Source organism: Coloeus monedula (genome assembly GCF_965178545.1).
Source record: "Coloeus monedula genome assembly, chromosome: 8".
Classification (NCBI taxonomy): Eukaryota; Metazoa; Chordata; class Aves; order Passeriformes; family Corvidae; genus Coloeus; species Coloeus monedula.
This window is the reverse complement of record NC_138788.1, coordinates 23,068,516-23,084,625: the sequence shown is the minus strand read 5'-3', so window position 1 is coordinate 23,084,625 and position 16,110 is coordinate 23,068,516. Positions and strand designations below refer to the sequence as shown.

Sequence of the window (16,110 nt, the reverse complement as noted above, 5' to 3'; positions counted from 1 at the left end):
CCCCGGCCTGAGGGGAAGGCAAAGCCGGGGCCAACCCCCCGGGCCGGGAGGCCTGGAAAACCCTTGGAGAGCCTTGAGGTGAAAGGCACGGGCAGCGAGCGAGGTCCGGAGCTGGCGAAGATAAGGACGTCACGCCGTCCTGCTCCTTATAAAATACACATCGGAACTAGTTCTGCAATTTAAAACTGATTTATTTTCTCTGATTAAGCATTTAAAGTTTGGTTTAGACTTTTATCCGTAGAATCGTACAAACACGATTTTCCTCAGCGCAACGAAGGAAATAATTTTCATGCATAATGGTGAGATGCACAACTCTTCACATTGTTACAGGGAAGAACAGCAAACTTTGTATCGTATAGCACCAAGAAGAATTTTAATAACAGTGTGAAAGAAAGGTACCACAAAAGCTTCTTGTTTCATGGTAAATAATTTAGGCTGACGTTTTTACTCTGAAGTATATGCTGTTTTCCAAGCAACGAAAATTAAGCTTCTCATTAAAAAATTAAAATACACCTGTTTAAAAACTTTACACTTTCTAAAAATTAAGATATTAAATTTTATTTATTTTCTTGCATAGCATATTTTAAACTTTGAAACAGGTAAGACAATCTAACAAAAAAACCCAAAAAAACCAAAAACCAAAACAAAACAAAAAAAACCCCAACCCCAAAAAATTAACTCTTCCTTTCCTGGTGTTCCCTTACCCTAGCCTGGTCAAGCAGCAGGAAGTCATTATTGAATATATAGACTACATCATGAACGTGAACATTCCTCTGAAAATTTAAGCCTACAGTCCTGCTCCTTAATTAATTACTATTAAAATGGCACTAAAGAGTTCAAAATTTACTGTCCAGTAAGTCACTTCTACTTGACTTTCAAAAATATTTTGGGAAGTGCCAGCTCTAAAGACTCAACAAGCGACCCAAAAAATTCCTACTTCAGGTCTTTCACTCTCTTGCATCACCATAAATAAAACACCCAGTTCTGTTGTTCATTTCAAAGACGAAGAACTAAATGTGATGGGCAATTTCAAATACTTACGCACATCTGTTACCTCCAGGCACAGGTAACTGGTTGGAAATAGCACTAATTAATGCACTATAAATACTGCAAAAGAGGAGATATCATTAAACTTCCTTTTTGACAAGGAAAAGGTAGTAACATATAACATTAAATCAAACCAAAGGAAAAACCTGTTGAGTAAGGAGACTTGATTTCATGTAGTTGCTGCTCAAGAACAGAACTTGACTTAGTTTGCCCAAAGCATCCAAGATTGCAAGGGGCCAATAAAAGCAGGATCACTCTCCTGATAGCTTTGGCCATTCTTACTTTCAGGACCAGGAAGAAACATCACAAATACTGCTGAGCTGCTGTGGGTCTGTGGGTACTGCAGTGCTCTCCATTCTCATTACAGCTCCCCAAACTGGGCACTCTCTCCTGCAATACCAGAGCACCAGGACTGCATGGTGTTGCCAGGACATTTCTGGTGTGGCTGCTGAGGGCACCTCAGCATGTTCAATGCACCAGAACTTACCACCAGCCTAAGTAAAATAGTTTAAGTTTACTGACTGTGCTATCCCTTATAGTCTTATTTATCATACACATAAATCTATACTTGGCTTTGATTTTGAGTTGCAGTCTATTTTCTGAACAATTACCTCTTCTGAGCTGCTGGACAACCAGATCTATTAAATCTTTCCACACAATTTTGAGAATGTATATTATTTACTTCAGTTTAAGAAAAAGTGCCAGATTACACTACAAATGCATACTTCACAAAGTAGTAGACAGACATTATTTTGCTTGCATGGGGTATGGTGGCTCCTGGGGACTAGGGAGGCAGCTCCTCTGGCATCTTTGTAACACATCTCTGTCACAGATCTCTGTGACACTGTTGCCAAATTAAAGCTCAGTCCAACAAGCTCAAGTCCAACTATGGGACTCTTGATTATTTCTATCCAAGACTAAGACCCTGTATGTGGATCTCAGATCAAAACAAAAACATGAATGTTACAAGACTTCCAGGACTATTAGCTACTCCAAAAGTATTTAAGATTATTTTAAATGACTAGCCAAGAGTTTATGCCAAAATCATTGTTAAGATATACATATTTTATAATCTAGGGCTATCAGTATACTACAAGGCAACACATTTAGTCCAGCTGTCAGGCCAACTTAAGGATTTAGTTACCAATTATCTCAACTGCCTTCATTTTTTTGGTGTCTTGGGTAGAGAATGTAGAGCTAATAAAGTCAATGAGAAATTCTGATAATTTTATTCTGTTGCTTTCAAGGCCTCAAGAAACTTAGGACTGTTTAGACACTACAAGTTGTCCTGAAATTAAGGTCTTGTCCTCACGCTAAATTACTCAATTCAACATTTAAAAAAGCCTAACACATATTATTAGCTATACAGCGCCACAGTTGTGCATTGGTGGCTCACAACAGTAACACATGACCGACCCCTTTCCCCAGGAATTTATAATTTTTACACAATGACGTGACAGACAGACATGATTATCAGACAAGAAGTGCAAAATGGCATGCAATTTATATGCATTATCTTCCATTTCAACATTATGAAGTGGCTCACAGTATGGGCCAGCACCCCAGCTCACACTTACACTTTGTATACATTGAGCTTAGTACAATCTTTTGCATTTTCACATTCATAGTATCTTTAAACTAACCATTACTGACATTTAAATTCAACTGGACAATCCAAACTACAAGCATTCTTTATATATGCACTCTTCAAGATACACAGAGCCTACAAGTTATTCCACTCTTAAATATTCTACTCTTCCTACTGCCAGGAAAAGGCTGCATAAGGTACATTTTTCTTAGCTTATTCACAGCAATAGAATCATGTTGTGCATACATCAGCAGATGTCTCCTGCTGCAGTTGAGTAGCACCTGCTTTTAAATTTTTTCTGCAATAGTTTTACTCGCTTAAATCTCCCACTTTTCTGAGCTCCAGCAGCAGTCCAGGGTGGCTCTCCAGACTTGGGACATACTGTAGGTGCCATCTTTGTATAATTTCATGGGTAAAGCTTCCTATGATCAGAAGATAAGCTCTAATCACAGAAACAATATCCTAGGGCACACACACCTGCTGCTCGCACATGGTGTGTGCCAGTGCTAAAGGGACACCAGTGACACTTTGGGCTGGTGTGACAATGGCAGTAACTGGTCACCTCACCTTGGCCAGGGAGACATCACACAAGGCGAGGTGAGCAGCAGCTGTCTCTGCCTTTGAAGGTGACACGCAGAGTAGCAGAACTAAACAATCAGCTTGTGGAGATGACAGATCCAGTTATACATACAGATTCCTGTGTTCCTAAAATACATTTAATTCTGCAGAATTGTCACTTTGTCACTACTACTTTCTCTTCCTACAATCTTATCTGGAAATAAGTATTAATCAAATCTGTGAACAGAATTATTTGCATAGGCTTTTTTCAGACTCTTCAAACTTTCCCCTTAACCGGTATGTGCCAGTGAATGATATGGGTGTCTCCCAATCAAAACAAGTAACTTCACTTGGAGTGATGGGCTTTAAGAAATGGGTTATAAAAAACACTTCTACTCCTCTGACCCTGCAGAAGGCTTGGAATGCACAAGTATTAGCAAGCTGAAAGTTACTGTAATGACAACAGCACAAAGTGAGGAGGTGTTGAACTGTTTGACAGCTGACTGACTCTAGAGCACTGATGGGCACTAAGCTTGTGAACTTCCCTGGCTTTCATACAGATGCACAAATAATCCTTTGGGTTGAAACTTGTCCTGCTAGCCTTGCTTCATTCCAGAGCCAGTTGGAAAGTTTAAGAAAGACCAAGTGAGCCACTTTTGAGCACTATTACTGTGAAATGTAACCACTTCTTTTAACCTACTTCCAACATTGCCTTGTCAAGTGCACCATTTTTAAATACTATTGAGGAAATTTTAAAGATCTCTCACTAAAAGGCATCACATCTAAAATTTACATCTTCAAAGTGCTGCCTCAGTTTTCACTGACATTTTGCACACCCAGATTTTCTACATTCCATACCCCAAAATACCATTTTTGCACATGCTCTGAAGTGACTCAGCCTTAACCATGTAAAATTCATTATAATTGGTCTCCTACATCTGCCTGGAATTCACAAATAGCTCTTCTCTCTCTCCATCACACGAGTCCATCCTCTACAACAGACTCCATATAAAAAATATGCTTTTCTATGGCACAACACAGTGGTTAGTTGAAGTTTCCAAAACACCAACCTCATTTCCATTTTCTATTAGAGTCTTCCCTAGCCTGTTCTTCCCACTTTCCAGGTTACTAACGTAGGCTGAGGACCACCTCATTCCCTTCTGTGGAGCTTGTGCTGATTTTTAAGTGTTCCCCAAAAGAGCAGATGTGTGTTTGAGCCCACACATACCACAGGACACCCAGTTCTGTGTATGGCTGGAGAGGAGGGCTGGAAAGGGTCCTGAGTTCCAGCTGCTGCTCCAGTGGAATTCTACATGCCTTTGGTAGTCACTGGACAAGTACCACAATTCCTTGCTTCCCTTTTTGAAAAGGAAGCTGAGCAGACAGTGAAAATCTGTAACAGAAATCTGACACAGAAGGAAGCACATCCAGTAAAGTGGTGGCAAATCCTCAGAAAGAGGTAAGATTTAAACTTGGATGCCTCTCACTGGAGCTTCCCATTGGCTAAGCCTGGTCATTTCCTTGCACTTGGAGCTGTGTATCTTCCCTCATCCATTGCGCAGTTAAGGAATTTAATAGGGAATTTTGCACTGCACCACTAAAGACAGAGTCTTAAAAATTAACAGTGGCAAATGCTCATCAGTGTGGTGTCTACATCCTTTAATGCTGCACTTGGGCTTAGAAATGTTAATTTAGAAAGCTGTAAGTATTTTCAATCTTAAATTCTGTTTAGATGTTTGAGTTCAAATAAGAGGATTTAATTGTGACATTCTGCTGGGCCTTTGGCCTTATACACTTTGTTCCCTTGAACTCCAAATTTCACCCACTATTATTATATTACACCCATAGCACATACTGTAACTTATATTCTTTGAATGGTAAATAGAAATTTTTCAAATAAAAGCCTCTCAGCAGAATCTACATAGGCCAGGCTTCTTTTAAAATGACATGGTACAAAAGGGGCCTGACTTTCTGATCTCTTCTGCCTTTAAAATACCCAGAGGTGCCTTGTATTAGCAACAATATTAAAAACTGACTTGCAAACAAAATATTTCAGAGCTGGATTTGAACATCACAGCTCAAGCAAAGGCCCCAGGTGTCACTGTGGATGACCATGTCAGCTCAATGGTCACACACTGGAAAAACATGGGAAAAATGTATGAAAGTGTAGATAATGATTTTTCATTTTACAACAGACCTACAGTAAAAGCATACTAACCAGTTAAATAGGAGAGAAAAGCTGGAGTAAAATTCTGCCTATCCTGTTTTAAAACAAGAGCTAGATAATAATAAATGAAGTTAAAAGGGTGTGTAATGCTTTCTCCAGATGCTATGATTACACTGTGGAACACATTATCAATAAGGGCTGCTCACATCCAAACTCTTAAATAATCTGAAAAAGCTCAAGCATTTTTTTACAGCTAATACTATTAGTCAAAGTAGATTTGGATTACGTGATTTTTTTTGTAAGACAGTAAAGTCAGTGAGTCAAGATTTACACCAACCCCTAATGACTGGGAGTGGAGAAAGCTCTCATGCTGGGGACAAACAATTTTCCAGGTGGGCTGTTGGCATATTCTTTCTACCCTAAGAGTACCAGCCACTCTTCCCAATGCCAAGGACAAGACCTGTCTCTTTTAACGCTGCTGTCATACTTTACTTCAAGGAGCCCCCCTCAGAGGAGCAGGAGGGCCTGCTGACTTGTATCTTTATGCTGTCAAAATTGACGTAATTTACTACTTTAACAATCACACACTCCTAACCTTTTGAAATGTAGTCTTCTGGTGTGCATAGAACAAAGAAAACAATCAGGGAAAGTAATTTTTCAAAAGCAACTCTGTAAAGCTGCACTAGGCAATTTAGTCTGGCTGTAGCCATGGCCTAAATTTACAGTCTCAGATTTGATAATTAAAATTCTGTCTTGTGCAAATATTTCTACCTTTATGTTACTAATTTTTCATACACTTAGAGGGCAACAAACGTGGATCTACTTAAGAAGTGTGGGACGCCATATGGGGAAGTCCTCTGAAACTGCCCTAGAAGTGCCTGGGAGCACTTCTGCAGCAACGCTATTTGGCCTAACTAGTCCAACTGGATAGCAGAAAATCATATTTAACATCTAATAAAAAACATGCACAGACTGATAGATGTAACATTACCAGTATGCAAAAATTAAAATGAAACAAATTAAGAACTCCAAACATTAAATTCAGATTGTTTATTGTAAACAGAATAACTCTAGCACTCTGTCATACTGGCTGTGTCACATGCACCCAATTCCACATCAACTGCTTAAAATAGCACTTGCAAAAATTACAGTTATGTAATAATAATTTATGGTTTCTTACATAAACTAATTAACAAGCACTAAAATTGAATTACAGTGTATTCTAGGTAGTTCTTTATTGCTTGTAGACACTGCAGCTTTGGATCCATTAAAATGAATCCATTAGTATGCCTGAGTTTATCAAAATTTACTGCTATATCAAACTCAGAAACTGTAAAATGCTGGAGAACACTTAAAAGCAATTAAGAGTTGTTGGAAAACTACATGGGTTTCCACATCCAGTCACAGAACTTTGAAGTTATACATTTTTTCCTCCGGAAAACATGATTTGTGAGCTTGTGTTAGATACACTGCTATTCCAATTTATTTATATAATCTGTTAGAGTTGATAGTACTTCCATGACTATATATATATATTTATTTTTACACACAATAGGAGCCATTTCATTGTAGTCACCATAAGAGTGGTATGTTTAAATACTAAATCCCAAAAAATATATTTTTATAATATGTTGTCAAAACTTTTACTATATATAATACAAATACTTTTACTAAAGGAAAACTATAAACAAAAGTGAAATGCAAGAGGGTAAAAAGCCTCATGTGAAGGTTCCATGAAAAATGTGAACAGAGACATCTTGACTGGTTTTGTTTAGACTGTATTTATTTTTTTTTTCTCCTCATCAGGCTAAAAAAAATGCTAGTGGTCTTCCCTGGCAACAGGTTACATCACAAACTCTCATCAAATTTATTAAAAAGACATTGAAACACGTACCATTTAACCTTTAAAACAATTTTTAAATGCACTGTATTTATTCAGTTAGATGAAACTCTCAGATAAACCCAACTTAAGGCCCTTGCCCTGTCAAGCATTCATTTAATTTGGCCTCAGAGCCAATGTAGGAACCAACATTGAATCAATCACAGAACAGCCCTATTGACTACCCCAGGATTCTGATATTGACACACATGCCTGTCACATCAGGGCATTATTTTCAGGTTCTTTTAGTAAGAAGCAAATTCTCACTAACACCTCTGATGAGCCAATTTTGTGTCTTCAGTGCTTTACATACTTTCTCCTAAGTGCCATCTCTTTTATGCACCCCAGAGGTAGGAGAATTTAATGCTCCTTGCCTTTTCCTGTGTGGGCGCTGTCCCAAGCACTCTGCAGAAGTCAGCAAAGTTGGTGAAGATGAGACACCATATATTGTTTTATCATTTTACTACACTGTGGAGTATCTGTATCTATATCTGTATGTATAAACATTATTTCAGCATAGTTCTTGATCCTTCTAAGTTCTGCACAGCCTTCTCCCAAGAAGTAGGAGCAAACCCTTTGTGATGTAACCTGAAGCACAGGCTGTGCTGTAGCACTGCTACCCCAGCACTGCACTGTCCCAAACACCTTCCTGAAGGACAAGAAGGACCCATACATGTATCAAAATAATGACATATCTGATTCTGAGAGCCCCTATTTGACATGCACCTGTTCTTGAGTAAAGAACTAGTGTGTGTTTAAAGTTATTTGCACTAGTGAGTGCTTTGCTGGACTGAGACCAAACATAACAGGTGAGGCAAAACGGACTGTGTTCTCCGTCAGTACATATGCAACTGAAAACAAAAAATGACACCAAATAAAGTATTTGATATACCACATGGACAGTTCACAGTAATGCTGAAAAACTGAACGGGATGTTGACAGTATTAAGAGACTGGGACAACACTTTTGATAACAAAGATAAGATGCACTAATAAAGTGTTTCCAGCATTTTACTAGTTTTAATATAAAATGTCCCCAAATTGTATAGAAAGATTAAAATCATGCCCTTATCTTCATTATTCTCCTTAAGACAATTCTCTCACCTATTACTGTGTTGTCAAATTTCCTTTTTTTCAGCCCCACTGGTCTTCATAAAACTTAAATAGAAAATATGTTGGTTGCATTAAGATCAATTAAAAAAGTATCATTCAACACGTCACTTCAAAAAAATGTGAAAGTCTCTATTTTTAAGAAAAATTGTTGACCCCATCCCAAAAAGGACTTACTTCTCTCACCCCCTCCAACTCCCAATAAGATAATTATTGGGATACTAAACAGTGTTTTTCAGGAGTAACAAGCACATTTCAAGCAACTTTGTTTGCTCTGGAGGGTTATTTCATCAAAATGAAAATCTGAAGGGATATGTTATTTTAAAAATATACTGCATCTACAAGTTTTCTATTATTACTGTTTCAGTTGATTTTGGTTTTTAACAGGTTGTCTGTAATATAAATGACACATGACCACAACTGATTTTTATATACTCTCTATCCCTAACACACAGCTAATGTCAAATGAACCAAGAAGGAATTCGGGACTTTCATAATGAACAGAACCATTTATCCCAATGATCTTTAATAATTTTGTTCATCACAAAGTCCCCTGAAACCATGTCAGTACTGATCATTTGCATTTTCTTCATCCATTGGGGTTCTTCACAGTTTTGCAGCCATGAAATTGATATGTGGTTTCACCAGTGGGAAGAGCGGCAGACTGCGCTTGAATTCTGTCATATTTTCAATCACACTTGGCTGCAAAGAAGCGCATGCAAGAAAAAGTCTGCTCAGTACCTTCAATCAGAAAAATGACCAATTCCTTGCTTTCCATTTTAACTGTTGCTACAGCTACATATAAACATACCTGTCTTGCTCTTTTCTACAATATTAGTGATTCATACTTCATTATTACAGGAACCTCCAAAATACGTTATTTCTTACAGACTAACCGGTTTCATATTGATGTCATTTCAAACAGCTATAATGTAGTAACTGCATTGCTAATAATGTCAGGATCTCCAATAATGCAGCACTGATAATTTTGTTTACAGGTTCTTCTTCAGACCACCCCACCCGTCCTTTGAACATCAGAGTAAGATCATAACCACAATAGCTATTCTGTGCTCTATTATTTTTAGAAGTACTAACAAAGTAAGTTTCTAATATTTCAGTCATAATGGCTAATATGTCCCCATATCATTCATACAGAAATTTCTACCCATGGCAGTTATTTCACCTGTAAGGTCTGATGAAGAAGACAGATCTACCACACTGTGAGAAGTTAATCACCTATTGGGACAAACACTGCCATCCTTCAAGAAAATTCACTGAAGGCCCAGTAAAGGCCCCGTGCTGTCCTATCCACCTCAGCAAAATCTGTAATACTTGTATGAACAGAATTTGCCAAATTGTTTTCCTCCACAAGTTACACATTGACAGGAATGTGTATTAATATTTTAGGCTTTAAGATAATGACCAAGTAGTTGGTTTTGTTGTTGCTTTGGGGTTGGTGGGTTGTTTGGGTTTTTAAACAAAGATGATAAATTTGTTGCTGCATATGCATCTCTTTCTTAACACCTGATTTATCTGATCATATACAATCAGTATTTTCAGACACTAATCACCTGTATTTACTCCATAGTGCAGATACTCAGCGCAGTTTACTACTATTAGCTTTCACTTCAGAGGGCTGAAAGGAACAGAGGTAACTGGACAAATTGATAAAAGGAAAAATCACTGTTGTTAGTGAGGACAAAAATGAATGTAGGAAAGAGCTAAAACATCAACCCCATGACAGCAGGGATTTCCAGAAGCCTGTTTCTCCCTATAAACTCGTATTTAATGATACTAAACCTCTAGATTAAGAATGCAGGCTAGGATTTTTTTGTGTGTTGTATCTTTTTACCTGTGGTAGTGGTGGTGCTGGTGCCAGGTTCACATCATTTTGGCATGGAAATTCTCCAACAACAGGGCCTATTTAACATCAGCAAAATTAATCTGGGACCATAATTTAATGAGTATCTTTTACATAATTAATTGTTTTCTCTTACAAGACAGGCATCTAAATAAAGCACAGGTTTTTAATTTTAAAGTATCACTAAATAAGGTTTTCTAAACATTTTGCTTTTATATACCATGGCTGTCCATTATTTTACTTGAAAACATGAGCTGAGGCAGTGGCTTTTATTCATTTTACTTACACATAAAGAGAATGCAGAAATAGAAATTGCTATGTTGATCAATAAATACTTGAAACTGCTTCTCAGCACAAATTATGAGAACAGTAGCAAATGCCAGTGGTACACCCAAGAGCAGTGCAAGAACAGCACATCATTTGATAACGACATGCCTACAGAAGTGTAGAGGTTACTCCAGGTACCAAAAATCTGGACAGCAACCCCAAGTATTCCCTGCCTGTCTCCATGCACGTCCTACTCCAATTACTCCAAAACTTCTTTTTGCATTTCTAATCTCAATTTTTTTCATGGTGTAAGAGAGGCCAAATGCCAGATTAAAAGATTTAGGACTGGGGAGCTGTTTTAGGATTTGTTATAATTCTGTAAGTAACCACTTGTTAGGTTGTCTCGGAAGCTCATCCTCGTCTTGGGAAGATACCATTCCAAGCAAATAATTAATCTGGCAATATAGTTACTACACTTTAAAAGTTTTTTTTTCTAGCTAAGAAAAGTTTTAGAATTATTTCTATTTAGCAATTGCTAGTCATGAAAACTGGAAAGATGCTTTGAAGCAAGTCTTCCTTACTCAGCTGCAAAGCTACAATTTCTACACTACCATGAAAAGTTGATCCTTCAGAGGCAGAAGAATTTCATGACACGCACGCAGTATCTGCTTCTCTCTCTACTACAGACAAGTCTTCAATATTTTTGATTTTGCAAACAGATGCATGTTGGAATTTAAGTCCAGTATAAAATGGTGGAAGAATTGCAAACAAAACCTTAGAAGTTTCTCCTCTCAGTTTACTCAAATTAACACTTCTAGCCTTTTCCTTATTGCATTCTAAAATGGAACAATACAGTTAGAATGCACAACTGATCTATATTACTTCAAAATAAAATCTAAATAAAAGTTGACTTTCTTAAATTTAAATAAAATGTTTGACATTCCCAGAAGTTTTGGGTTTTGTCTGAGGGTGCTTGAATACTACTGGGGACATTCAATGCTTCTCAGGGAAAAAAACCCCCACACTGGACTGATAACTGCAAATCCTAATTTTGGGTTGGTCGGGGGTTTTTTTCCCCTGTAGGACTATTACAAAGTTTTATGTTTGTTTTAAAACACCTTGTTGAAAACAGAAGTGCTATTTGAGGATATATTGTTTTATTATCAATATACTTAAGACTGGCTGAAAAACTTCTCTAAAAAAATTAACAAAAAATTTGATGCATCTATGTGAACTAAACCTAGAAAAACCCCCACCTTTTCCTCTGAAAGGTATGTCATCTCCAAAGCTGAGTTTTTCTTACAGTGTATTTGTATGATGTAATATGGCTATCTGTAACTGTGACTTGCTGGAACAGGAACTGATTAATTACTATATTCAGCACAATACTTACAGGAATCCATTTCCCTTGCAAGGACATGTACTGATACCTTGTGCCTTCTGGGAGCATCTATTGCCAACAGCACCTACAGTAAAAAACATCATAGTCCTTCATGTGTAGGAAGTATCCCTTAGACATAAAATAGTAAAAAGAACAAGAGCATTTAAATTTTAATTTAAGCCTTGAAATGAGGGATGAATTTTGAGATGTGCCTTCAAATACCATTAAAAGTCATCCATACAGTACTCTTGAATTATTTTACAATCAAGTTAAGCAATTAATATACTGCTTGGAACTCAGAAAAACTGTAAGTAACAGAAATTCAGCCATTAACTATCACAGTATCAAGAATACAACCTAAAATCACTGCAGAATTTTCTGTCCCTAGCAGCCTTCTGGAAGCACATCACCCTGAATACAACCATTAAATTCAGCTAGACTAGGCTCACCAATCTAGCCTGTTATTTCTGCTCTGGAATTCTGGATAATCATGTATTGAGCATTGGTGTAAGTGAAAAAGTATAGATTCCTACAAATCCAGAATATGCATACTTGTTGAAGTTATCATTTATTAAACAACAGGTACTGAAATTCCACCTACTAACTTTGCATTTGCTGCATATCTTCACCCATGCTATCATACTATTAAAAAAATTTGAAGTAAACAACCCCCTCTGCCCAAGAGAGGAAAAAAAGAACACAGACACACACATGCCCATGCTTCTTCGTGGGCAGAAATTTTTCCATCCAATAATAAATTCTGAAGACATTAAGTCAATTTTATTTTCCAAAGAACTCCCTGAGCTACCAACCAGCTGCTCCATAAGTAATAAAACTCCATGAGCACTTTGCAATATAGTGAAATACCATCATCTATTACACATTACAGAACAGGAAGAATGATGCCCAATTTTTTTTTATACTGGTGGGGGGTGACAGGGACATATTCTGATCGCTTATATTGGATACCCATCTGAGTTAAAATGTACAATTACTGCATCTTTATGCTGTTCCTTTGCTCTGCCTAACCATTAGAGAAAGAAAAAACACCACTGATTTACAGTGAACAAAGCTTTAAAAATATCTGTTTCATTCACAATTCATGCCCATAAAATAAGCTGAATCACTGACTGGTTGAAGAAAAAGATAAAAGAACAAATGTGCCATTTTGGCCAGGCTTGGTCACAGAGCAGCACATTTTATGCCCATAAAGAAAAGACAAATGAAGTAAGTAGAGTAAGCGCTGGCAAGAAAAAAACCACAACAAAACCCTATCATTCTCTACAATTTTTACAGTTGCTATTAAACTAAGTAATATTCAGGAAATAAAAGGTACCTGCATCGATTTTATCATCTGCCTAAAACAGGTGTCAGTACACCCCTTCATAGCATACACAAAGAAGATTCAGTTGTACTTCCATCTCATTCTAAGTAACATTTTAGTTACATGACTAACTTACCTTGTAGAACTGTATAATGTCATCCTTGGTCAGGGTCTTTAGATAAGCCACTTCAATGTTATCTGCACAACAATAGTACAAATTAGAGTGAGTCTGCAGATCACAGCTGGTTATTAGCACACTGCTTATACAAAGTATATTTCTTTCAAATTCAGATGAAATTGACTGCAAATGATAAGCTTTTCATTGTTATCTTTCAAGTTAATACTTGCTTCACTAAAAAGTGTCAGTAGAATCTTGGCAGAAAATTGTACTTCAGTAAGTCTATTTGATTGGACTTACTAAAAAATGCACGATTGAAGAATACTGATTGCACTGTAGGATATTCAGTAGCTAAAATAGATGCCTACTCTTGTATATTATCTTCAAATCAGTTGCATATTTCTAATGCAGACTGGTTATAGATGGCTTTTATTCACAGTTAAGAAACAGGATGGTAGGACATACTTTTAAAGAAATGTGCCTACATACCCCTTAAGAAGTAGTCACACCTTTAAGGTATCTGCAGAAACGTGTCTCAGTTGCTACATTCCTTCATATTAATTAAACTGTCATGGACTAATCACCTAATATCATTGCTGCTTAAGCAGAAGGGTTTCTTGTTGTAGGCGTGCTTGCTTTTCTTAGGATCAGCAAGAAGATCAAGGAAGAAATATGTGCAAGAGAACAGGCAGCTTACAAGTCTGTAAGGCAGGCTGTAAGTAATATGAAGTTCTATATGGAGGAAATAAAGTCAACAATACAGTTTGGAAAACTAGGTAAGATTTGGGAGAAAACAGTAAAAGTAGTAATAACAGAAATGTAAAAACATAAAAAATCCTTCCACTTCTTAAGGCTGGAATATGAATTTCCGATTTTGACAATTCTAGTAATACTATAATCATTAATGATATAAAATTACTAGTGGGGAGAGGGGAATCAAAGGTATAAAAGTCAAGGGAAATAATATGTGGGATTGAGATATGAAAAATATGGCTATACTTTGCAGTAAGAAATTCTAGAGAGATAATAGTGATCCAACTATGGTATAAACAGAAACACTTAAGGCAGAGAAAAATCAGACTATTTCATCAGACACAAAAAAAAAAGTACTTGAAGTGAAAAATTTCCATGCCCCTTCTTATGCTCAGGCATGAAACCTTGTCCAGTAGCTCTCATTCTCTCCAGACCAAGCTAGATGACAAGTCAAAACTGTTCATTATTAAACAGCTCAGTGAGTCATCGTAAAGCAAAAAGACTGTATTTGCTATCATGGAAAGCCAATAGAGTGCACGTAAAGCACAAGAGAAGTCACGGACTACAGAGAGTGTTTTATGGAGGAAGCATATTATGCATGAAGACAGAAAATTACAGCTGTGAATAAGAGTCGAGACATGAAAATCAGGAAAAGCTGATCTGTACCTAAACTGGTTTTTTTTTAATGTTAGAAACTGCATTACTAATGTATCTAACAAATATATTACTAATATATCTAACTGTATTACTAATGTATGTTACTATTTTTTTAAAAAAACTTAAAATACATTTGAAAAGTATTTAAAAAAAATAAAACTTAAACATTATGTAGGACCACACAGTAAATAATTGTCTGTCCATTTTCAGTAATAATACTAGAGGCTGGATTTTATTTGGTCTCCTATAAACCTATAGCTTTCAAAGCATCATAGATGGGAAAAAAAAAAATAAGTGTTTCTTCAAATTCACTCTAAGGTGAGACAGACTGCATGTTAGTTAAGATATCTGCTGTTGCTTCTGCGAGCACTCCCTCAAAACAGCTGCACAATGGGAAGAGTAATAGGGTTCATATGAATGTGTGTACTGTCAGGAAAGTCAGTGTATATCTGAATGCACCTCAGAGAAATAGATAGTAAATTATGCATAGCTATGTAAAAGTTTAAGTTGTTCACAAATGAATATGACACTCAACAGTCACAAATGTAGCCAAACTAGAGCATTCAGTTTTAAAGGAATTACCATTTGTCTTACCTCTGTCAAAATTATACTGCTGGGAAATTATTTCTCCCCAGTATTTAGCACATTCTGCAGACAGCTTCTTTGGTTTGTCTAGACGACGAATTGCTAAAGCTTGGATGTGTTTTTGGAAGGCCTCTTCTGTCATGTCTTCTATGCATTTCTCCATAGTTTTTAAGAACGCTTCAACTCTGCTCTCTAAATAGTGTGGTGGCTTTTCAGATTGGATAATAAATCGCAGTCCTTGGATGCCATTTGCCCGACGTGGACCACTGAACACAATGTAACCTTGGCAAAACAAGAGCAGCCACAAATTAAAAGAAATCCCTTGTCACAGCACCGTATTTGCCAAATGTGACATGTTTGACAAGAATGCAATGCTATGCTAACTTAATTCTGTAGTATAAATAAAATAATGCAGGTTTTCAAAATGTGTCACTGTATTTTTTTAAAACATCTTTATTTCACTGAGGTCAATATCAGTACAGGGGAGGGGCAAGGAGGAGATGAGGCAGACTAAGACAACACAAAAGCAATTCTGTCATCAGGATCAGGATACCAGAAATGAAGCTGTACTCTACTGCTTCATTAGACAACATTAGAAACTTACTGTTTTTCCATAACATCTAACCTGAATTCTCTTGGTTGCAATGTAAAACCACTACTTCCTACTTTATCCGTTAAAGTATTATTCCCTTCCTTTTTGTTGAAGGATTTGCTAATCTGAACGACTAATCCTTTCTGCAGTATTCCTCCACCCTTTTAATAGCAAATCTATCACATTTCAGTCTTAAATGCTGTTTTATTGTTCTCTTGTAGTTT

The 16,110-nt window shown here is 36.8% G+C and overlaps 2 protein-coding genes across 7 annotated transcripts in view; one reads left to right on the top strand and one right to left on the bottom strand.

Annotated features, from left to right (window-relative positions):
• Window positions 1-16,110, top strand: part of MARCHF5 (membrane associated ring-CH-type finger 5) — a 55,742-nt gene that overhangs the window by 37,858 nt on the left and 1,774 nt on the right. For 2 of the 3 annotated variants that reach the window (XM_082286113.1, XM_082286115.1), the window contains one exon: window positions 9,504-10,193. The exons of the other annotated variant lie outside the window; for it this stretch is intronic. In XM_082286113.1, coding sequence (XP_082142239.1) covers window positions 9,504-9,572 — 69 coding nt within the window. In that variant the 3' untranslated portion in view covers window positions 9,573-10,193. Of the gene's footprint in view, window positions 1-9,503; window positions 10,194-16,110 lie in introns of those variants that run through there. 3 annotated transcript variants of the gene reach the window in all.
• Window positions 6,396-16,110, bottom strand: part of IDE (insulin degrading enzyme) — a 55,272-nt gene continuing 45,557 nt past the window's right edge. For all 4 annotated transcript variants that reach the window (XM_082286109.1, XM_082286107.1, XM_082286106.1 and 1 more), the window contains exons 21-25: window positions 15,304-15,576; window positions 13,318-13,379; window positions 11,870-11,942; window positions 10,201-10,268; window positions 6,396-9,050 (exon numbers count right to left, since the gene is read on the bottom strand). In XM_082286109.1, the coding sequence (XP_082142235.1) occupies window positions 8,955-9,050; window positions 10,201-10,268; window positions 11,870-11,942; window positions 13,318-13,379; window positions 15,304-15,576 (572 nt within the window). In that variant the 3' untranslated portion in view covers window positions 6,396-8,954. The remainder of the gene's footprint in view (window positions 9,051-10,200; window positions 10,269-11,869; window positions 11,943-13,317; window positions 13,380-15,303; window positions 15,577-16,110) is intronic.